Raw genomic sequence first — 23,632 nt, forward strand, 5'->3', positions numbered from 1 at the left:
ACTATCGGGCAGAAGATACAGAAGCTTTAGGTCCCACACCAGTAGGCTGAAGGACAGATATTACCCTACAACTATCAGACTTCTGATCCTGTGTGGATAACTTCATTCATCACAACTCTGAACTGATCCAATGACCTACAGACTCACATTCAAGGACTCTTTACAACTCATGTTCTCCAGTATTATTTTTTATTAGCACAATTTGTCTTATTTTGTCAGTAATTTTTACACATATGTTTTTGTAAATTCTCTAGTGTTTTGTTACTTTATTGTAAATACCTCCAAGAAAACGAATCTCAAGATGGTATCTGAAAACATGTATTTTGATAATAAATCTATTTTGAACACTGAATTAAGTAAAACAATAACAATGCGGAACAAAGTATAAGAGCTACAGAGGCAGTACAGTGCAGGTAAACAGTAAAGTGTAAGATCTTAACAAGATAGATTGTGAGATCAGGATAGGGAACCATTTAACAGTCTCACAGAGGTGAAGCTGAAGCTGTCATTGAGTCTGGTGGTATGCGCACTCAGGCCATTGAAGAAGAGGGGAGAAGAGAGAATATCCATGGTGGGAAGGGCCAGCTACTTTACTGATGCAGTAAGAAGAATAAAGGAAGTCTATGGAGTGGAAGCTGATTTCTGCGATGTGTTGAGCTGTGTCCAAAACTCTCTGCTGTTTTTTTCTGCTCATGTGCAGAGCAGTTGCCATTCCAAGCCCTTATGCATCCAGAGAGAATTCTTTCTCTGGTGCATTGATAAAAATTGGTAAGAATCAATGAGGACATGCCAAGTTTTTTTTTAGCCTTCTGGGGAAGCAGAGGCATTGATGAGCTTTCTTGGCTCTTGTCTCTGCACAGTTAGACCAGGACAGGCTTTTGCTGGTGTTCACTCTTAGGAACTTAATGCTCTCAACCCTCTGAACAAGTGTATGGGTGTAGAGTAGGGGGCTGAGGACACAACCTTGTGGAGCACATTTCTTAGAATAATTGTGGTGGAAGTGTTGTCTCTCCACACTGATTGCAGTCTGTTGGCAATATGATATATTTTCTATGATCTACCAGTTATTTTGAGAACATCATTGAATTAATTAATTAATAAGTAATTAAGTTATTTTGAGTCTCAAAAAAGTTGGTATTTACTGATTTCTCTAACGTTGTTAAACATCTGCTAAAGAGATAGTTGGGAGTTATACTTTGTTAGCATCATCAGTAGGATGACTCCAGAAAAATCTAATTAATCAAAAACTATTATTATTCATGGCTAGACAGTCACTTTCCTGTAAGGCATTTCTCAATTCTAGCAATTAAGTCATTGTTTTCCACATGATTTTAATTTACAATTCACAAGGTTATCTGAAATGCTAATTGTCAACATAGTATTAGTTCTCAGCGCAAAAACAGGGAGAAGATAGCCACATTCAAATGTTGAAAACAGATCAAGGCAAATTCTGGGAAAAAAATCCTGTTTGAAGTGTCATAATGTGTAAGAGGGTCAGGAATTTCCATAGGCTTTTGATAACGTCTGAATTCTATCTCCATTACAGTTTGCCATTACCAAGGTTGTAAGCAGTGAAATCATTGAAGGGTGAGGGATATAAATGTGCCAAATATTGCTTCTAGTTTACGCTTTCTAAGATGTCTGTGCTAGACATGAATAATAAAATACAGTCATTGCAAAAGATTTCAGCTTGTTCCTTTGTTAATTTACTACGGAGGAAATTACAGCAACAGGTTGTTTGATGGAAGGTGACGAAAAGGCATGTAATTCCTTACTGAACAAGCTCTTGTGAAGTAATTTCTTTCAGATTTTGGCAGGTAGCACCTGGAACACCTATAAATGATTTTGGTGGCTACCACCAATTGAATCTTGTTGGCAAATGATTACTCAATATGGTGTCATTCGGACATGAACCAGAAACATAATTGAATTATTAAAATAATGTTCCCAAACATTTTACAAGGTAGCTTGCTTCAGCTACCTAATGTCTTTCAGAAATATCTGGCAGAATTGACTTAGCGTTACAGATACTGTCACATTTTTGTCACCCTATTGCTGCCAGTATTAGAAAATCAGAAGCCAAAACAGAATCAAGTTTAATATCACTGGCATATATTGTGAAACTTATTAACTTTACGGCAGCAGCACAACAAAATACATGATAAATAAATATAGAGAAACAGAACTATATTAAGAATATATATAGAAACATAGAAAACCTACAGCACAATACAGGCCCTTCGGCTCACAGAGTTGTACCGAGCATGTCCCTACCTTAGAAATTACTAGGCTTACCTATGGCCCTCTATCTTACTAAGCTCCATGTACCTATGTAAAAGCATCTTAAAAGACCCTATCATATCCACCTCCACCACCATTGCCGACAGCTCATTTCACACACTCACCACTCTCTGAGTAAAAAACTTACCCCTGACATCTCCTCTGTACCTACTCCCCAGCATCTTAAAACTGTGTCCTCTTGTGGCAACCATTTCAGCCCTGGGAATAAGTCTCCGACTACCCACATGATCAATGCCTCTCATCATCTTATACACCTCTATCAGGTCAGCTCTCCGTCACTCCACGGAGAAATGGCCGAGTTCACTCAACCTATTCTCATAAGGCATGCTCCCCAATCCTGGCAACATCCTTGTAAATCTCCTCTGCACCCTTTCTATGGCTTCCACAACCTTCCTGTAGTGAGGCAACCAGAACTGAGCACAGTACTCCAAGTGGGGTCTGACCAGGGTCCTATATAGTTGTAACATTACCTCTTAGCTCCTAAACTCAATTCCACGATTGATGAAGGCCATTACACCGTACACCTTCTTAACCACAGAGTCAACCTGCGCAGCTGCTTTAAGTGTCCTATGGACTCGGACCCCAAGATCCCTCTGAGCCTCCACACTGCCAAGAGTCTTACCATTAATACTATATTCTGCCATCATATTTGACCTACCAAAATGAACCACTTCACACCTACCTGGGTTGAACTCCATCTGCCACTTCTCAGCCCAGTTTTGCACCCCATCAATGTCCCTCTGTAACCTCTGACAGTCCTCCATTCTATCCACAACACCTCCAACCTTTGTGTCATCAGCAAACTTACTAACCCATACCTCCACTTCCTCATCCAAGTCATTTATAAAAATCACGAAGAGTAAGGGTCCCAGAACATATCCCTGAGGCACTTGACTGGTGACCAACCTCCATGCAGAATATGACCTGTCTACAACCACTCTTTGCCTTCTGTGGACAAGCCAGTTCTGGATCCACAAAGCAATTTCCCCTTGGATCCCATGCCTCCTTACTTTCTCAATAAGCCTTGCATGAGGTACCTTTCAAATGCCTTGCTGAAATCCATATACACTACATCTACTGCTCTTCCTTCATCAATGTGTTTAGTCACATCCTCAAAAAATTTAACCGGGCTCGTAAGTCATGGCCTGCCCTTGACAAAGCCATGCTGACTACTCCCAATCATATTATACTTCTCCAAATGTTCATAATTCCTGCCTCTCAGGATCTTCTCCATCAACTTACCAACCACTGAGGTCTATCATTTCCTGGGCTATCTCTAATCCCTTTCTTGAGTAAAGGAACAACATTCGCAACACTCCAATCCTCCGGAACCTCTCCTGTCCCCATTGATGATGCAAAGGTCATCGCCAGAGGCTCAGAAATCTCCTCCCTCGCCTCCCATTGTAGCCTGGGGTACATCTCATCCAGTCCAACTTGATGCTTTCCAAAAGCTCCAGCACATCCTCTTTCTTATTATCTATATGCTCAAGCTTTTCAGTGTGTTGCAAGTCATCACTACAATCACCAAGATCCTTTTCCATAGTGAATACTGAAGTAAAGTATTCATTAAGTACCTCTGCTATTTCCTCTGGTTCCATACACACTTTTCCACAGTCACACTTGACAGGTCCTATTCTTTCATGTCTTATCCTGTTGCTCTTCACATACTTGTAGAATGCCTTGGGGTTTTCCTTAATCCTGCCCGCCAAGGACTTCTCATGGCCCCTTCTAGCTCTCCTAATTTCCTTAAGTTCCTTCCTATTCGCCTTATAATCTTCTAGATCTAACATTACCTAGCTCTATGAACCTTCTGTAGGCTTTTCTTTTCTTCTTTACTAGATTTATCACAGCCTTTGTACACCATGGTTCCTGTACCCTACCATAACTTCCCTGTCTTATTGGAACATACCTATGCAGAATTCCACACAAATATCCCCTGAATTCCATACTTTTCGCTGAGAACATCTGTTTCCAATTTAAGCCTCCAATTTCCTGCCTGATAGCCTCATATTTCCGCTTACTCCAATTAAATGCTTTTCTAACTTGTCTGTTCCTACTTCTCCCCAATTCTATTGTATAGAATTATGATCACTATTTCCAAAATGCTCACCCACTGAGAGATCTGACATCTGACCAGGTTCATTTCCCAATACCAAATCAAGTACAGCCTCTCATCTTGTAGGCTTATCTACATATTGTGTCACAAAATCTTCCTGAACACACCGAATAAACTCTACCCCATCTAAACCCCTTGCTCTAGGGAGATTCCAAACGATATTTGGGAAATTAAAATCTCCTATCACGTCGACTGTGTTATTATTACACCTTTCCAGGATCTGCTTCCCAATCTGCTCCTCGATATCCCTGTTACTTTTGGGTGGCCTATAAAAAACCCCCAGTAAAGTTATTGACCCCTTCCTGTTCCTAACCTTCACCCACAGAGACTCCGTAGACAATCCCTCCATAGCATCCAATTTTTCTGCAGCCGTGACACTATCTCTGATCAACAGTGCCACGCCCCCACCTCTTTTGCCTCCCTCCCTGTCCTTTCTGAAACGCCTAAAACCCAGCTCTCGAAGTAACCATTCCTGTCCCTGAGCCATCCAGGTCTCTGTAATGGCCACCACATCATATCTCCAAGTACTGTGCCACGCTCTGAGCTCATCCGCTTTGTTCACAACACTCCTTGCGTTAAAATAGACACATCTTAAACCTTCGGTCTGAGCGCGTCCCTCCTCTATCACCTGCCTATCCTCCCTCTGTCTATTAAGTAAATAAAACAAGCAGTGCATAAAAAAAAACAAATAAAATAGTAGTGAGGTAGTGTTCATGGGTTCAATGTCCATTTTGGAATTGGATGGCAGAGGAGAAGCAGCTGTTCCTGAATCGCTGAGTGTGTGCCTTCAGACTACTGTACCTCCTTCCTAATGGTAATAATGAGAAGAGGGCATGTCTTGGGTGGTTGGGTTCCTTAATGATGGACAGCACCTTCCTAAGGCACTGCTCCTACAAGATGTCATGGATACTTCAGAGGCTGGTACCCATGATGGAGCTGATTAATTTTACAAGTTTCTGCAACTTACTTTGATCTTGTGCAGTAGCAACTTCTCTCCATGTCAGACGGTGATTGCAACCAGTCAGAAAATACAGAGAATGGGATAAAATGTAACTTGTTCATGTTATATTTACAACCCCCAAAAAAATTCATGTCAGAGAATCAAAATTCATCCCCAGGAGCAGCTCCTTCAGCCCGGCAGATCCATGTACCCGTCCAGGCACAGAACATGAAACATATCAACAGGACCTGTTGTGCTGAACTAATTAAGTAATAACACCTATGTCGTTCGCCTGTGCAGGTTCCATAGCCCTCTATTTTCTGAATAGCCATGTGCCTGTCTAAGAGCCTCCTAAATGCCTATCATACCTGATCTCTACCACCACCCCTGGCAACATATTCCAAGCACCTACCACTCTCTATGTAAAAAGCAAACTTGCCCCACACATCTCATTTGATTTTCAACACCCACATCTTACATGTTTGCCCTCTAGTATTAGAGAATTTGACCCTCGGAAAAAGATACCGGCTATCCACTTTGTCTATGCTTCTCATAATTTTAAGACATTGTGTAGGCCTCTCCTCAGTGTCCACTGCTCCAGAGAACACAACGTAAGTTTGCCCAAAGTCTCTGTATAGCAGCATCCTGGTAAACATATTCTGAATCCTCTCCATAGCCTCTACATCCTTCCCATAATGGGGTGACCAGAAATGAATGCAATATTTCAGATGTGGTCTCACCAGAGTTTTATAAAATTGCAATGTGACTTTGACTCTTGACAACACAAGCAATGCAGAAGGAACTCAGCTGACCAGGCAGCATCTATGGAAGAGAGTACAGTCACCATTTCGGGACAAGAACCTTCACCCGAAACATCGACTGTACACTTTTTCATAGATGACGCCTTGCCTGCTGACTTCCTCCAGCAATGTATGTGTGTTGCTTGGATTTCCAAAATCTGCAGATTTTCTCTTGTTTATGACTCTTGAACTCCATCCATAAGACCCTAAGACATAGAACAACATTAGGCAATCTGGCCTAATTGCAAACTATTGCAAGAAACATAAGGTTGCTTTAGTAGGTAGTTTTAACTTTCCACAAATTGACTGGGACTCCCATACTGTAAGAGAACTAGATGGGATAGCGTTTATCAAATGTGTTCAGGTAACTTTCCTTAATAGATGTAGAAGTCCCAACAACAGAGTGCATGATAATTGATCTGTTATTAGGGAGTGAGACAGGCAGGTTCTAGAAGTTTGTGTAGGGGAACACTTTGCATCTAGTGATCACAATGCCATTAGTTTCAAAGTAAATATACAAAAAGATAGGTCTGGTCCATGGGTTGAGATTCTAAATTGGAGAACGGCCAATTTTGATGGTATCAGAAAGGATCTGGCAAGTGTGGACTGGGACAAGCTGTTTTCTGCCAAAGGTGTATTTGGTAAGTGGGAGACCTTCAAAGGTGACATTTTGAGAGTACACATCTTATATATGCCTATCAGAATAAAAGGTTACAGGTGTAGAAGATGACAGGTTTTCAAGAGATATCAAGGCCCTGGTTCAGGGAAAAAAAGGAGATGCATAGCTGGTTTAAGCAGATAGGAAATAATGGGGTGCTTATAGAGTACAAGACATGCAGAAGTACACTTAAAAAAGAAATCATGAAGGCTAAAAGAAAGCATGAAGTTGTCCTAGCAGACAAGGTGAAGGAGAATCCTAAGGGATCCTACAGATAAGTTAAGAGAAAAAGGATTGCAAGGACAAAATTGGTCCTCGGGATGGTAATCCATGTGTGGAGACAAAAGAGATGGGGGTGACCTTAAATAAAACTTCTGCATCTGTATTTACTCAGGAGACAAACACAGAGTCTATAGAAGTGAGGCAAAGCGGTATGAACTTCATGGACACTATACAGATTATAGAAGAGGAGGTGTCTGCTGTCCTGAAGCAAATCAGGGTGGGTAAATCCTCAGGTCCTGACAAGGTGTTTCCTCAGCCCCTGTGGGAAGCAAATGCAGAAATTGCCAGGGCCTAGCAATGATATTTAATTCATCCTTAGCAACAGGTGTGGTACCAGAGATTGGAGGATAGCTAATATTATTCCTCTGTTCAAGAAAAGCTAAAAATAAACCAGGAAATTATAGGCCTGTGAGCCTGACATCTGTAGTGGGAAAGTTATTGGAAAGTATTCTGAGGGACCAGATATATAAGCATTTAGGTTGATATGGACTGACTAAGCATAGTCGGTATGACTTCTAAGGATAGTAGGTCCTGCCTAACTAATCTTATAGACTTCTTTGAAGAAATTATGAGGAAAGTTTGTGAAGGCAAGGCAGTAAATGTTGTCTATCTGGACCTCAGTAAAATATCTGACAAGGTCCCACATGGGAGGTTGGTCAAAAATGTTCAGTCGCTTGGCATTCAAGATGAGGTGGTAAATTGGATTAGACATTAATTTGTGGGAAAAGCCAGAGAGTGGTTGTAGATGGTTACCTCTCTGATTGGAGGTCTTTGACTAGTGGAGTGCTGCAAGGACTGGTGCTGGGTCCGTTGTTGTTTGTCATCTATATCAATGATCTGAATGATAATAGTTCAACTGGATCAGAAAATTTGCAGATAACACCAAGATTGGGGGTATAATGGACAGTGAGGAAGGTGATCGTGGCTTGCAGGGGGATCTGTATCAGCTAGAAAAAAGGGCTGAAAAATAGCAGCTGGAATTTAATGCAGATATGTATGAGGTGTTGCACTTTGGTAGGACCAACCAGGGTAGGTCTTACACAGTGAATGGTAGGGCACCGAGGAGTGTGGTAGAACAAAGGGATCTGGGAATACAGGCCCATAATTTGTTGAAAGTGGTGTCACTGGTAGATAAGGTCATCAAAATAGCTTTTGGCACATTGGCCTTCGTAAATAAAAACACTGAGTGCAGGAGATGGGATGTTATGTTGAAGTTGTATAAGACATTGGAGAGGTCTAATTTGGAGCATTGTGTGCAGTTTTGGTCACCTACCTACAGGAATGACGTAAAGCACTTTGAAGGAGTACAGGGAACATATACAAGGATGTTGCCGGGTATGGAGGACCTGAGTTATAAGGATATGTTTGGACTTTGTTCCTTGGAATATAGTAGATTAAGAGGAGATTTGATAGCAGTATATAAAATGATGACGGGTATGGATAGGGTAAATGCAAGCAGGCTTTCTCTTCTGTGGTTGGGTGGGACCACAACTAGAGGCCATGGTTTAAGGGCGAAAGGTGAAAAGTTTAAGGGGAGTATGAGGGAAAACTTCTTCATGCAGAGGGTCATGATAGTGTTGAATGAGCTGCCAACAGAAGTGGTACATTCAAGCTCGATTTCAATATTTAAAAGAAGTTTGGACAAGAACATGGATAGTAGGGGTATGGTTCTGAGACATGTTGATGGGAGTATGCAGTTTAAGTGGTTGGGCACATACTAGATGAGCCGAAAGACCTGTTTCTGTACTGTATTTTTCTATGACTCTATGGCCATCAAGTCTGGTCCACCATTCAATCACGGCTGATTTATTATCCCTCTCAAACTCATTCTCCTACCTACTTCCTGTAACCTTTGATGACTTAGTAATCTAGAATCTATCAATGTCCATTTTAAATGTATCTAATTCCTCAACCAATAAAGTCAAGCATTCCACGTCCCTCTTTATCACCCTGTGAACTTGTGTGGCTGTTTTCAGGAAGCTATAAACTTGGGCCCCAAAATCCTTCTATAGATTAATGCACTTAAGTATTCTACTATTGACTGTATACTTTCCCTTTACATTTTATCACCCGAACTGAAACCCCTCACATTGTTTGGATTAAACACAAACTATAATTTCTCTGTCTATATCTACAACTGATCTACATCCTGCTGTACAAATCCCATTTATTCACACTTGATCTGTAATCTTCTTAGACCTGGTTATTAAGTGTTCATCTAGATATTGCTTAAATGGTGAAAATGATTTTCCTTAAATCCCTTCTAATCCTCTTACCCTTTACCCAAAAATCCACGTCCTTTCTTTTTAGCCACCTTTGTCATAGGGGAAAGATTCCTATTATTTCTCTTATCTAAGCCCTTCATATATTTTTTCCCTCTTACTATATGCACCTTCAACTTCCATCTCCGCAAAAAAAAAATAAAAGCAAACCCAGTCTCCAGTCTCCCCTCATAACTGAAAGAATATATTCCAGGCAACATCCCAGTGAATTTCCTCTGCACCCTCTCCAGTGCAATAACATCATTCGTACAGCCTAGTAGCCAGAACTATACACGTTATCCAAGCTCAGGCCTGAACAACATTTTATCAAGTTTTACCAGAACCTCCTTGTTCTTATATTTTACGTGCTCAATAATGATGGCCAGTATCTGATAAACATATTGACCACTCTGTCTAGCTGTGCTGCCACCTTCAGGGATCCTTGTGTTTCACTGTGTCCCTCTGTTTCTCATTTTTGCCTCGGACATACTATAAATTGCTTCACCTCACACTTATCAGTATTAAGTTCTCTGCCTGTTTCAGCAACTGATCATTATCATCAATTTTCATGTCATTTGCAAATTTCCCTACATTCAAGTCTAAATTATTAATGTTCTGTAAACAAACAGTAGGTGCCCCTACACTGATGCCCTTGCTGTACCATTGGTCTAGTCTTTCAATCAGTAAAACAAACCTTCACCATTACCATCTGCCTCTTATTGCCATGCCAATTTTAGCCACAATTTGCCCTGGATGCTATGAGCTTTAAGTTTCTGGACCAGTCTCCCATGTGTACTTATCAAAGTACTAGCTGAAGTCCAACTACACTGTTCTGAGTAATGTTGTCCTCAGTTTAGGATCTCTTCCTAACAAAACAATGCTTAAAACTTAAAATAATCTTGGTGTTTCTAAGTTCATATCACCAAGCCCTTAGAATTTTTCTAATAACTTCCCTTGCACTGACACTAGATTCACGGGCCTGGCTTATCCCTCCTGTTCCAGCAGAATCAGGGTTTACTCTTTAAAGCATTAACTGCAGGAAGGCATCCAATAGTATGATAGCAAATTAAATCTAAACTTTAAGAGAGGGATTTTGAAGCAGGAAAACATGGGTCGAATTGTAACAAAGGTGGTTTTAGACTGAAGGATATAATCTGAAGCTCAACCTGGTGTCACATTTTGCAATTAATAAGCTCAGCAGAAATAAGCAATTTGATGGCTGGCACAGACTCAGTGGGCTGAAGGGCCTGTTTTAGCACTATATCTCTCTCTCTGACTCTAATATAGCTGGTTTAGTTTCTACAATTAAGGGAAAATAGAGTTAGTGGCAGAGAATGGAGATTGTAGAGGAGGTAAAGCAAATCAGCTTTGATCTACTGTAATTGTAATGGTCACACAGTCTAATTTAAGACAGGAAATAAGGTCAACATTTAATGCATCTCCCTAATTTTGCTTAACATTGTAACTGTCAACCCAGCCATTCTAGCTCTGGAAATTCCTTCCTAAACCATGCAACCTCTCCTCTTCTACATTATCGCTATCTTGTTGTTAGAACATTTAGACATTTGTCTTCTTCTTTATCATTTGGTGTCACAATTTGTTTGATAATGTCATACATCTTGCAATGTTTAATAATGTTTAGTGGACTGTATAAGTACGAATTGTCAATATTGGGATGGTGAGGTAAGGAACTGCAAGTATGCAGATTAAACATTTGATTCCCTGCTTCTTGCCCACTTCTTGTGGACATAAGAGATGCTGATATCAGAGAAGGGAATAAAAAATTTTTTTCAAACCAGTTTTGTGAAGAATCTAAGCTCAGCCCACATCTTACTTTTCATTCAATAATCAAAAACTGCTTATATGTTAAATAAAAACTCTCACATTTTTCTTCAATGACAATAGATATGACACTTGCATCTCCTTCATTGTTGTATACTATTGGTTCATACGGTGCTTGCAGCACCATACTCCTTGGCTGCTTATCAGAATACAACTATAGTTCTATCCACTGGCTCTTTATTAATAGCCTTGCAATTTTTTCTCTATTTTGGAGAACCTGTACAAGTTAAAAGGTTTCTTTATGGTCAAATCCAACTTTTATGTGTAAAACATCAGTTTACACCTGTGCCAATTTTGACATGGTAGATTTCACCTGTACCTGTAAATTCGATGGGTAATCAAATGATGCAGTGACTTGTCTGAAGGAAACCGGTGAATCTGAGCAACTAATATAGATTGACTCTGAAGAATAAAATCAACATTTCCTCCAAGAGAATCTGAAATCCTGAAGGAAATGACAAAAGTTTACCTTTGAGATCAAGATTTCTGGCTCCAACTGTATTTTGAGTGATGAGTTTGGAGTTGATTTTCACAGTGTGCAAGTTGTTTGTATCCCTTGAAATCAGCACATTGTGCCACTTATTGTCATTCAGTGGTTTATCAGAGTTGCCCTTAATGAGGGAAGGACCAGTTCCTAAATCAAATACGTAATGTAGGTATCTGTGAGGGAGGAAAAAATAAAAACAAGTTAGTGCTCAATTCACTCATTTCAGTAATGTGACTCAGTTTAAATATTCTTTCAAATTCAAACTGAAATCAGTATTCTCCTAATTAATACAATTATCAAGATTCATCACACAGAACAATTTTGCTATATACACCATAAACCGGGACAATTTGTAACAGTTTTAAAATGTGTTTAACTTTAATTTAATGACAAAAAGTTCATGTATAATTTCCCAAAATACTTCATAGCAAACTTGAAAAGAAACTGAGATTTTGCATATCCATTTGAAATTCAAAAACTGCAATCATACCCTTTAACAAGTTCAATTACAATGAAATCATTGCCATCTCCACTATTGAAGAGTATCAGGCCATCTGCTGATGTCGTCTTGAACTGGAAGAACAGATGCATGGAGGTGTAAGCCTGCAAAGTGGACAGTGCAACGTAGCTGGATTTTGTCTTGAAGGTCACAGGATCAGCGATGATACTTTTTAAACCAAATCTAGCATTGAGTTCACAGTAGTCAATATCACCATTTTTGCACAGGTCAATATAAGGCATTCCATTAAACATGAGGCTCTGTAAATGGCCGATGAAATTTGAAGGGACATTTGACATGTATCTCCTTTCAGTCACTATGCCTGTTTCAATATTGTGGAACTCCAGCCGAGTGTGATCTCCTGTCATTTGATCTAAAATAAAAACAATAATATAAAAAGTATAAAGTAAAATAAAATGTCTTTATAATAGGCACGTGAAATATATGTTGAACATTTTCTGTTTAAATTCTATTGCCTTCGCATCACTCTACTCATTTATCTCCCTCTTAATTGTATTCTATTTGTTTTCATAGAACTTTTCCTCTCAGTAGGTGTGTCAGTTGGATGCTGACATAGAAATACTAGTTTTAACAAAATGGAAGATAAGGACTCCTTTCGGTGTTCCCACCCAACCTATTTCTTTTTGTGCAAGCTTTGAAAGTATCCAGTAGGTGGCTGTATGCATACACATTTGTTGCAGAACATGAAAAAAACATTTCTAATATTGTTCTTCAGCATTTGAAAAATACACCTTATTTTCCACCATTATGCAAAACATGGGTGTATTTGATCTTTTGTTAGTGTTAAGTGTTTACTATAATATTCCTGTCACTGTGGGGAACAATAGATTCAAAAAGCTTTGTATTTTTCTCCTTCTTTCCAGAACACATTTTATTCTACTGAAAATCACTCAATCCATTTGACTGAACAAAGAGTAAAATATGACTGGCCACAATTGGAAAGAGACAAACTCGTATGGAATAAATTTTCATTAATCAGCAATTTCTCTTTTGAACTTCAATCTGACAGAAATGATACAGATTTGTGCGACTGTATGCATAACAAATCAAACTGGAAATGTTTGAATTATTTCATTTATTATTTCAATGACTTGATATCAGTCTAAAATGAAAATAAATTCTCACAGATATAAGCATTTAATTTGCTGTTTAATATATATTTCTTGTTAATGTTAAAAGAAATGCCTGGGTTGCTTTAATGAGGTACTATCAAATCATATAATGTTACCTTGCCTTGTTACTTTGCACTTAATTTTCAATCAGGATCTAAACTTTGTAAGATTTGTTCTTCAGAACTAAAATTTACACTAACTGATCTCATAATTGTTCACATATGTTTCAATGGAAATGAGAAAGACATGGCAGGATACAAGAGTCCTTGGTGAAAAGTAAAATTCAGCTGATTTGTACAGAACAAATAAGACATTCAGTAACTCAGATCTGGCAGCAAAGATTTTTAATCAGATTCCCCTTTCATTGAATGGTATTTCAATCGCTGAAAAGCACTTTATATTCCCTATCTGTGAATGCCTCCAAAGTTTAGCATCAAGTGCAATTGCTTGATACCAATGCAATTTGAGCAGTATGAAAATCTGATGGAAAGGGAGATCTACATCACATGGGAATATACATGTAGCTTATTACTCTATAATGAATGAAATTGCAGCGGGGCTGCATTTAAGAGGAGGAAGTTCATTCATTATGTGTCATGTCATATGATGTTAGTGATCGTGGTCTTTCCATGACCATGATTGCTCTTGGCAAATTTTTGTACAGAAATGGTTTGCTATTGCTTTCTTATGGGCAGTGTCTTTACAAGATGGGTGACCTCAACCATTATCAATACTTCTCAGAGATTGTCTGCCTGCCTGGCATCAGTGGTTGCATAACCAGGACATGATATGCACCAGCTGCTGATACAACCTGCTCCCATGGCTTCCTGATCGGTTGGGCTAAGATGATCCTACACCTCGCCCAAAGGTGATCTGAAAGCTCAATGAGGGAAGGAGCAACTTACATCTCCTTTGGTTGAGAGGTATCTCCACGCCAGCACCCGAGGAGGAAGAGATGACAAATAAAAGGCACAAATGGATCTTTGGAGTTCTCACTGCAAGGAGGGTAAGATATAGCCTAATAGGAATAACGGTCTTTAATTAAATATAGGGTTCATTTGAGCTTTTGAAAGGCACCATGTATGAACTTAGCTTATGCAAGTCAAAAGATCAGTCGCAGAATTCCAATTTAAATTCCAGCTGCCAAAATTAAAAGATTGTCAACACTCAGATCTTGCTGTGGGATGGAAGTAAGTCAAACATTTTGTTGACAGATTTATAAGAAAATCATTGAGAAAATCATCTGCCTGTGTCAGCCTCTTCTTTCTTTTTGTTTGCGAATGGCAGCACAGATGTATGAAAAGCACTGGAGGTCAGTGAGGTCAAATATTAGTGACTTACACGCGAATGTCACCTCAAATGTGTCAATTATCCAGCAACACATCACATGGTAAGATGAGGGTCATGAGTTGCAGAGCATTGCTGGATAATTGCATTGCTCTACCATTAGTCTCAAACTGGTGACACCAGGGAAACTGGAGAAACATGAAATTTAGGGTGAAAATAAGGGGCTCCTCAATTATGTGGGTTATGCTTTTAATGACATTTAGTTTCTCTAACTTTGAAAATTTTGAACAGGACCGAGTGAAATAAGGCTACCCCAGTCCCAAAAGAAATAAATAGTTCTGAAATGACTTTGTTTATCCAAATTTGAAATTGTTCCTTTATTACTTTTCTTTTATGTCTTACTTTTCTTCTTAATCCACATTTTTCTCTCTATTTTTATATATTCTCCTCCTCCTGCAATTGACCAAACTAGAATTCATTGTATATCATTCTTCATTCCTCTGCATTCCAAATCCCCGCTCAGCATTTGTTCTGCTCACTTGTTCCGGATTTTGCTGAAAGTTCTTCAACAGCCTGCTTTCTCAAATAAACAGCTTAATAACTGTCCTAATTTGACCCAGGAATGTGCTTCATATGAATTGTGCTGGGACTAGTGTCTTGATGAATCACATAAATTGTGTTGTAAGCTAAACAGGGATGGGAAGAGCTCCAAGAACAGAATGTCTAATAGATCAAGAGGGAGAGAGAGAACAGGATTGTGCAGGCAAATTGATAAGCAAAGTATGACATGCCAGGGTACGAAATTTAAAGAAAATTATGCTGCTCAAAGAAAATCCAGAGTTAGTGAAAATGTTAAAATATCATGCAATACTCAGTAAGAACACACATAAAACACTGGAGGAACTCAGCAGGTCAGGCAGCATCTGTGGAAAGGAATGAACAGTCAATGCTTTGGGCCAGGACCCTTCATCAGGACTGGAAAGGATTGCCACAGAAGCCCGAATAAAAAGGTGGGAAAAGAGAAGAAGTACATGCTAGGAGGTGACAGCTGAAGTCAAGTGATTAGGACAGGGTGGATAAAGTGAGAAGCAGTCCTTCCAGGTGAAGCAACAGTTCACCTGCGAACCTGTTAGGGTTGTCTACTATACTGGGTGCTCTCAGTGCAGCCTCCTCTACGTTGCAGGCACCCGACATAGAATGGGGCACCCCTTTATCAAGCACCTTCGCTCCATCCTCAAGAAGCAGGACTTCCTCGCGGTCACTCACATCTGACATGTCAGTCCATGGCCTCCTGTATACCATGATGAGGCCACTCTCAGTTTGGAGGAGCAACACCTCATATTTCATCTGGGTCGTCTTCAACCTGATGGCATGAACATCAATTTCTCTAACCACTCCCCCTTCCGGCTCCCTTCTTACCTCTTCTCTTCTCCTCATCTGCCTATCATCTCCACCTGGAGCTCCTCCTCCTTTCCTTTCTCCCATGGCCCACCCTCTTATTTCTCTTCAGCCTTTTCCACCTGCCGCCTCCCAGCTTCTCACTTCAATCCCAACCCTTCACTACCCACCTGGCTTCAGCAATCACATTCTAGCTTGTGCTCCTTCCCCCTACCCCAGCCTTCTTCCTCTTGCCTTTCCAGTCCTGATAAGGTGTTTCAAGCCTAAACATTGACTGTTTATTCCTTTCCTCCAGAATTTGTATGCGTTACTCCGGATTTTTTGCATCTGTAGAATATCTTGTGTTTAAAGTTTAACAGTCCTTGTTTGAATGCACATGGCATAGGCAAAATGATAGATGAGTTGATAGAACAGATAGCAATATACATGGAAGATTTAACAGCCATTATAGAGATACGATTGCAGGGTGACTAGGTCTGGGTGCTCAATATTCCTCAAGAACATACCTAAAAGGAAAGCAGGTGGGGGGGGGGGGGTAAAGTTGTTGATCATGACAAGTGTTGAGATGCGAAATAGAGGCAATGGATGTTAACGCAGAATGGGTCTGGGTTGAAATCTTAAATAACAGGAGAGAGAAAATATGGGTGGGTGTTGTCCAGATTCCCAAGATCATAAGTATGGAAATATCCAGGACAGGGGTGGCAGATCTGTGGTATAAGTACTCAAGATGGCACATGGCAATCTGTGTTTCAAATAACTTACAATGGCAAAATTAACAGTATTTTCATCAATACATTCATGTGAATCATTGTTTTCAATGATGAACTTGGTGGTCTAATTATATGAGTAGACTTACTGATGAAACTAGTGTCATGTGTATAGCTCTCAAAACAACCAAATACAAACCAGATATAAAATATTTGTCACCATCAGTGCAGCAACAGAAGTCTCACTAAGAGTAAAGCATATTTATTTTCCTACCCTTGATCTTTTATGAATATGCATCAAAGTTTATAACCACACATTCACATTTCTTATGTTATATATAATGGACAATAAAATATTATTTAGAAATCATGTTTTTAAATTATCTTTTTAAAAGATTTTTAACAGATTTTGTAAAATGTTATGTTTGTTTCAATTTGTCTCTTATACTTTCAATTAATATCAGAACAACAAATACACATAAAAAGCAAACACTCATTCTTTTTCCTTAAAATACCCATAATTATTGTTACTAATTCATTAATCGATGATAATTTCTGCTCAAAATTCCCATTGCATTCAAGAGGATTTTTTTTACTAGATTATTATTAATTTGGGCATATGCTCTCAAAAAAGGCTTGCCACCCCTGATCTTGGCTATATTTGAAGAGAACTGCAATTGTTGTGGGAGATTTTAATCTATATATTGACTGAATGAACCAAACTGGCAAGAGTATCAGGGAAGAATTTGTTGATGTGCATCAGGAATTGTTCCTTAGAACAGCACAGAAGAAAAAAATATCTGAAATACACTAATTTAGATTTGGTCAGGAGCATTGAAGAAGGATCAATAAGAAATCTTGTGGTTAAAAATCTCCTCAGGAGACAGCGCCCACAATATGATAGAATTCCGGATGCAGTCTGAGAATGAACACCACAGGACCAAAATCACTATCTTCATTTGGACTGAAGGTAATTATAATGGCGGCAGAATCGTTCAAAATGAACTTAGAAAATAAGCTAAGAGTCAGGTCAATTGATGAACTTCATCAAATATATAAACAACTGATCCAATCACAACAAGAGAAACTCTGCAGATGTTAGAAGTCCAAGCAACACACACAAAATGCTGGAGGAACTCAGCAGGTCATGCAGAATCTATGGAAAAGAGTACAGTCGACATCCTTCATCAGGACTCGAAGAAAAGAAGGTGACTAGTCAGAGAAAGAAGGTGGTGGGGAGTGGAGGAAAACATAAGGTGAAATCAGGAGGGGAAGGGGTGAAATAAAGAGCTGGGGAATTGATTGGTGAAAAAGATACAGGACTGGAGAAGGGGGATTATGATAAGAGACGACAGAAGGCCATGGAAGAAAGAAAAAGGGGAGAAGCACCAGAGGGAGGTGATGGGCAGGTAAGAAGATAAGGTGAGAGAGGGAATGGGTGAAGAGGGAGAGGGGGCATTACCAGAAGTTTGAGAATTCGATGTTCATGTCATCCAGTTGGTAACTACTCAAATGGAATACAAAGTGTTGCTCCTCCGACTTGAACATGGCCTCATCGTGACAGCAGAGGAGGCCATAAGCAGACATTTTGGAATGCGAATGGCAAGTGGAATTAAAATGGGTGGCCACCAGGAGATCTTGTTTTTTTCTGGAGGATGGAGTGCAGGTGCTCGGTGAAATGGCCTCCCAATCTATGTCCGGTCTTACTGATATAAGGAAGTCCACACTGGGACCACCAGATACAGTAGATGACCCCAACAGACTCACAGGTGAAGTGTCACCTCACTTGGAAAGATTGTTTGGTACCCTGAGTGGTAGTGAGGGAGTAAGTGTAGGGGCAAGTGCCAGGAGGGAGATCAGCGGGGGGGGGGGGGGGGTGGTGACACATGAATAGACGATGGAGTCACATACGTAACGATCCCTGTGGAAAACAAAAATTGGATTGGGGGAGATGAGCTTGGTGGTGGGATCCCGCTGGAGATGGCGTAAGTTCTGGAGAATTATCTGCTGGACACAAAGGCTGGAGGAGTGGTAGGTTGGTAGGTGAGGACAAGAGGAACCCTATCCTTGGTGGGGTGGCAGCTGATTGGGGTGAGGGCAGATCACCGGTCCATTACTCTAAGCAGGAATTTATGCCAATTACAGTAGTGAGAGGGATTCCATGTAAAAAAAAGCAGCAAACTGTTCTTAGAATTGGGATGCAGAACACATAAAAGGAGCAAAACAAACACATAGTAGTTCTGATATTTAAAGACAAACAAGGTGGCTATTGTAAATGTGGGACCTCTAAAGAATGAGGCAGGTGATTTAATAACAGGATGCAAAAATGCAGATGCGTTAGATCAATTTTTTACATCAATCTTCACTGTGGAGGATGCCACAAACATCCTTAAGGTCATAGATCTTTCAAATTTCAGGAGAGACATGTAAAAATCCATAAGGGTTACAGTATTATCTCTTTATCATCATTTCAGAGGATTATCATTTCTGATGATCTGTCCTGGGTCCAACATGTGGGGGCAATCACTAAGAAAGCACTGCATCACCTCTATTTTCTTTGGAGATTACAAAGCTTCAGCATGTCATCTAAAACTTTGACAAACTTCCTTAGGTACACAGTAGAGAATATACTGACTGGTTGTATCACTACCTGGTATGGAAGCACCAATGCCTTTGAATGGAAAAGCTGACAAAAAGTAGTGGATACTGCCCCAGCCCTCCCCATCATTGTGCACATCTACTTGAAGAGCTTTCGCAAGAAATTATCATCCATCTTCAAGGACGTCTACATTCCAGGCATGCTCTTTCTTTGTTACTACCATCAGGAAGGATTAAAATGAGTAGTTCAAAATGGACTTGGAAAATAAGCAAAGAGTCAGGTCAATTGATGAACTTCATCAAATATACAAACAACTGATCCAACTACAAACAAGAGAAAGAAACTCTGCAGATGTTGGAAATCCAAAATACACACACAAAATGCTGGAGGAACTCAGCAGGTCATGCAGAATCCGTGAAAAAGAGTACGGTTGACGTTTCAGGCTGAGATCCTCCAAGAAATTTTGTCCCTCTTCACGGACCTTTCCAGGCATGCTCTTTCTTTGCCTCTGCCATCAAGAAGGAAGTACAGGAGCCTTTGGTCTCACACCAAGTTCAGGAACAGTTATTACGCCTCAGATATCAGGCTCTTTAACCAGAGTTGATAACTTCACTCACTCCAACATTGAACTGAGTCCCCAATCTATGTACTCATTTTCAAGGACTCTACAACTCATGTTCTCAATATTATTAGTATTTTGTGTTTTTCTTTATGTATTTGCACTATCTGTTGTCTTTTGCACATTGGATGTTTGGCTGTCTTTGTGTGCAGCTTTTCATTGATTTAATTTTGCTTCATTGTATTTATGGTGAATGCCCACAAGAAAATAAATCTCAGGGTAGTGTATGGTGACATATGTCTACTTTGATAATAAAATTTACTTTGAAATTTGAACTATAGAGCTCACAATGTTAAAGGTAGACAAATAACCAGGACCCAATGGCTGCATACAACTGAATTGCTGCAGAGATAGTGAATTCATTGCATGAATTTTCAAAGGCTGCTAAATTCCAGGAGCTGACTCCTTGTTCAAGTCATGGAGGAAGACAGATGGAAGCGCCTCACTGGCTTAATATCTATGATTGGCAAGAAGATGCTAGTCAATAATCAAAGAGGACATAGCTAATCTTTTAGAATAACTGAATAAAATTAAATCAAAACAATATGGCTTAATGAAATATAAATCATGTTTGAAAAGTTTGCTGTAATTTGAGAATGTGACAGGGAGAGTTGATAGAGGGTAATCTGTAGGTGTCGTGTATTTAGACTTCCATAAGCTATCTGGCAAAATGACGCATAAAAGACTAGTGTGCAAGAGCCCAAGGTATTGTGCTAGTATGTGTTGAAAACTGGTAGTCATATAGAAAATAGTTAGAATAAATACACTCTATTCAGTCTGGGAGTATGTATCTCATGCATACACAGGAATCAGTTCTTGGATCTCAATAACCTGTAGGCGATAACAAAATATGAGATTTCCAAGTGCCTATGAGATAAATGTAGGTAGAAGTGGCATGGTGCAATGCGGACATTATAATTCTGCAACAGGTTAGGTAAAGACCTGGCAAATTGTGTTTAATGTAGGGAAATTTAATATCATTCATTTCAGTAAAAGTTTAAAAAGATGGATTTTATCTACATGTAAAGACAGACTACAAGTGAGTGAAATTTAGACAGAGATAAGTGTTCTATTACTTTTCGGCTTGGAACTAAAGATCTTATATCCCTGTTGTAAACATTTCCTGTGATACAAATATCCTACTTCCAAGATTTGGAAGATAGATAAATATTTCAAAGATCAAGGAATTGAGAGATGAGGGGAACTGGCAGAGAAGAAGATTGAGGCCAGTGCAGATTAGTCATGATTAAATAAACAGCTGGGGCAGGATTGTGGTTTCTGCTCATATTTCCTTTGTTCTTTTGCACCAGTTGATATTTTGACCAGGAAATTTTGAAAAACTTCTGAGGACAATATCTTTCAGATATCCCTGGACGAGAAGACACTGGCACATGGAATTTCAGCCTCTATTTTCGAAACTGGATGAAGTACAATTTTCCTTCTGCCAGTTTGCCTACATCAGTGGCAGGGAGGTGCTGCCAGTACTCCTCCTCTTTTCAATGGAAATGTGGCTTGCCACTGAGCCAGTGATCTTCTTGAGTGTTTGCAAGCTGGTCCTTCGTTTTCCCACTGCAGTCAGGAACCTCTCAGCCTCTACATCAGTGTCACTGTCAGTGGTCCGTACTCTGCTGAAATTTTCTGGCATGTTCACACTGCTGAGGTTGAGTGAAATCTCTGAAAGGAATGAAATTTGGGTGTGAAGCAAACCGGGGGAACTGCATTTAATTTTCATATTTTTCTTTCTGCATCCTATAATAGAGATTAGTAGAATGTTGCATCTGTTCACCAGAGACACTGTGCCCTCCAGGGCTGGCAGGAAGAGCACTGGGTGTGTTCATTAAACATTCAGGCATAAGATAAGCTGCCCACTCTTCCCTTTCATTCAATGAACGCTCTAGAGTCTGGAGACTGTCCAGACCAAAGGCACTATCCAATAGGAAAATGAGATGAAATGTTAATGAAGATCACACTTCCATTTTCCACCTGAATCCTCACTAATCCACAGATATCACTTTGCTGTATCCTTGCACAACATGCAATTTATTTTTCACAAACTAAGACTAATTCTTGCCAATTTCTATTGATGTTCTGTAATCTTCTATTCCCATTCAGTCTATTACATTGAACAACAAGTGGTGTCTCCCTGTGCAAAGCAAACAAATGACAGAAGGAACATATCAAGTAATGCAATGGTGGGACTGAGATAATTGCAGTGCAGAGCTGCCCACAATTATGAAGGCCACTTGGTTATCCCCAGGCCATTAATCATCACTGAACAAGCTGTGACGGCCGCATGACAAATGACTTGTAGTCATGAAATAATTTTAGGAATTTGGATCTTAGTATAATTACAACATTGAACAAGATGGCAAAAATTGCTTGGATAGATGCCTAACAGAGCACTTCTTAAGTTGCAATGCAATGAAAAAGAGATACCCTTTCTTGCCACTACATAATATCCTACTGCACTACAAATTTTCAAATGCTGTCAAATAGTTGTTCAAGTTACCATAGTGCTTAAAATTATGATTGGGATTCAGTTTAGTTAAGTTTTGGACCTGATTACATTCATTTAAAAATTATAATTTTGAAATAAAAGTAACATATTTCATAAAAAAAAGTTTCCAGCCATTTAAATAACTATGTAAATGATTAAACAAGGCCAGAAAACACACTGTTATTACTACTTGACTTGAAAAGCCATATTTTTCTTGTGAGAGGTACAACAGAGGACTTCAATACAGACGTAAGCCAGAGCCAACCACATGGTCTCTTTGCAGCACATACAAAATGCTGGTGGAATTCAGCAAGTCGGACAGTGTCTTTGGAGTCCTACTGGAGGACCTCTGCCCAAAATGTACAAGAAGGGCCAGAGTTGCCGCTAGTACCTGAGGAGCACAGAGGAGCACTTGTAGTAATAGACTAAGACAACTGTGCTGCTCTAAGGAGCACTATATGACGTCATTCTTATCCTCAGCTATTAGGTTCTATTATGAGTCAACCTATAGCTGGGAAAGTGATGACCCCCTCTTGTTAGACTGTTGGAGGTAATTTATTTTTTATTCTTTCTACTTCTCTTCAAATATTTATATCTGTGCACTCGTAATGCTACTGTGAGTCTGTAATTTCTTTTGGGATCATTAGAGTTTCTATCTATCCATTTATCTATTCATCGCTCTCTGCTGAACCACAAGAAGTTTGACAGGATAAGAGATGCTTTGCTCAGTGACCTGAATTATGGCTTTGAATTGTGATAATAATAGCCCAGAGAAGGTAAGGGGACTTCCTAGTTCAAGGTTTGTACATAAGGAGGGAGGACACCAGATGTGTAAAACTGATTACAGAATTATTTTGGAAAATATTAAAGAGTAAAAAACACACAAGGATATTTGTATCTTCCACCCAGATGGTGAATTGAAGTACTGCATGACTGCCGGCAACAATATAACAGGAACAGTCATTTGCACATGGTGATGGATCTTTTACAAGAACATTTCTCCTCTCAATTATGACCGACTCTGGTCTTGATTGATTGATTTATTGTTGTGAGGAAGTATCAGTGTGTTTGGAATACATAAAGGATGTGAACACAAGCAATATCCCAGTTCTAATGATGAAGAATATACTACAGAACCACCTGAGCCTGAAGCCAAACTCTTCCAGAAAGTGTACAACACTGGCATTTGCCTGATAATATGGAATT

General features: G+C 39.5%; 1 protein-coding gene across 18 annotated transcripts in view; it reads right to left on the bottom strand.

Annotated features, from left to right (window-relative positions):
• nrxn1a (neurexin 1a) overlaps nucleotides 1-23,632 on the bottom strand; it is a 1,799,241-nt gene that overhangs the window by 779,833 nt on the left and 995,776 nt on the right. For all 18 annotated transcript variants that reach the window (XM_063055858.1, XM_063055840.1, XM_063055854.1 and 15 more), the window contains 2 exons: nucleotides 12,178-12,559; nucleotides 11,670-11,860 (listed from right to left, as the gene is read on the bottom strand). In XM_063055858.1, coding sequence (XP_062911928.1) covers nucleotides 11,670-11,860; nucleotides 12,178-12,559 — 573 coding nt within the window. The remainder of the gene's footprint in view (nucleotides 1-11,669; nucleotides 11,861-12,177; nucleotides 12,560-23,632) is intronic.

The sequence above is a fragment of the Mobula hypostoma genome, chromosome 8, assembly GCF_963921235.1.
Source record: "Mobula hypostoma chromosome 8, sMobHyp1.1, whole genome shotgun sequence".
NCBI lineage: Eukaryota > Metazoa > Chordata > Chondrichthyes > Myliobatiformes > Myliobatidae > Mobula > Mobula hypostoma.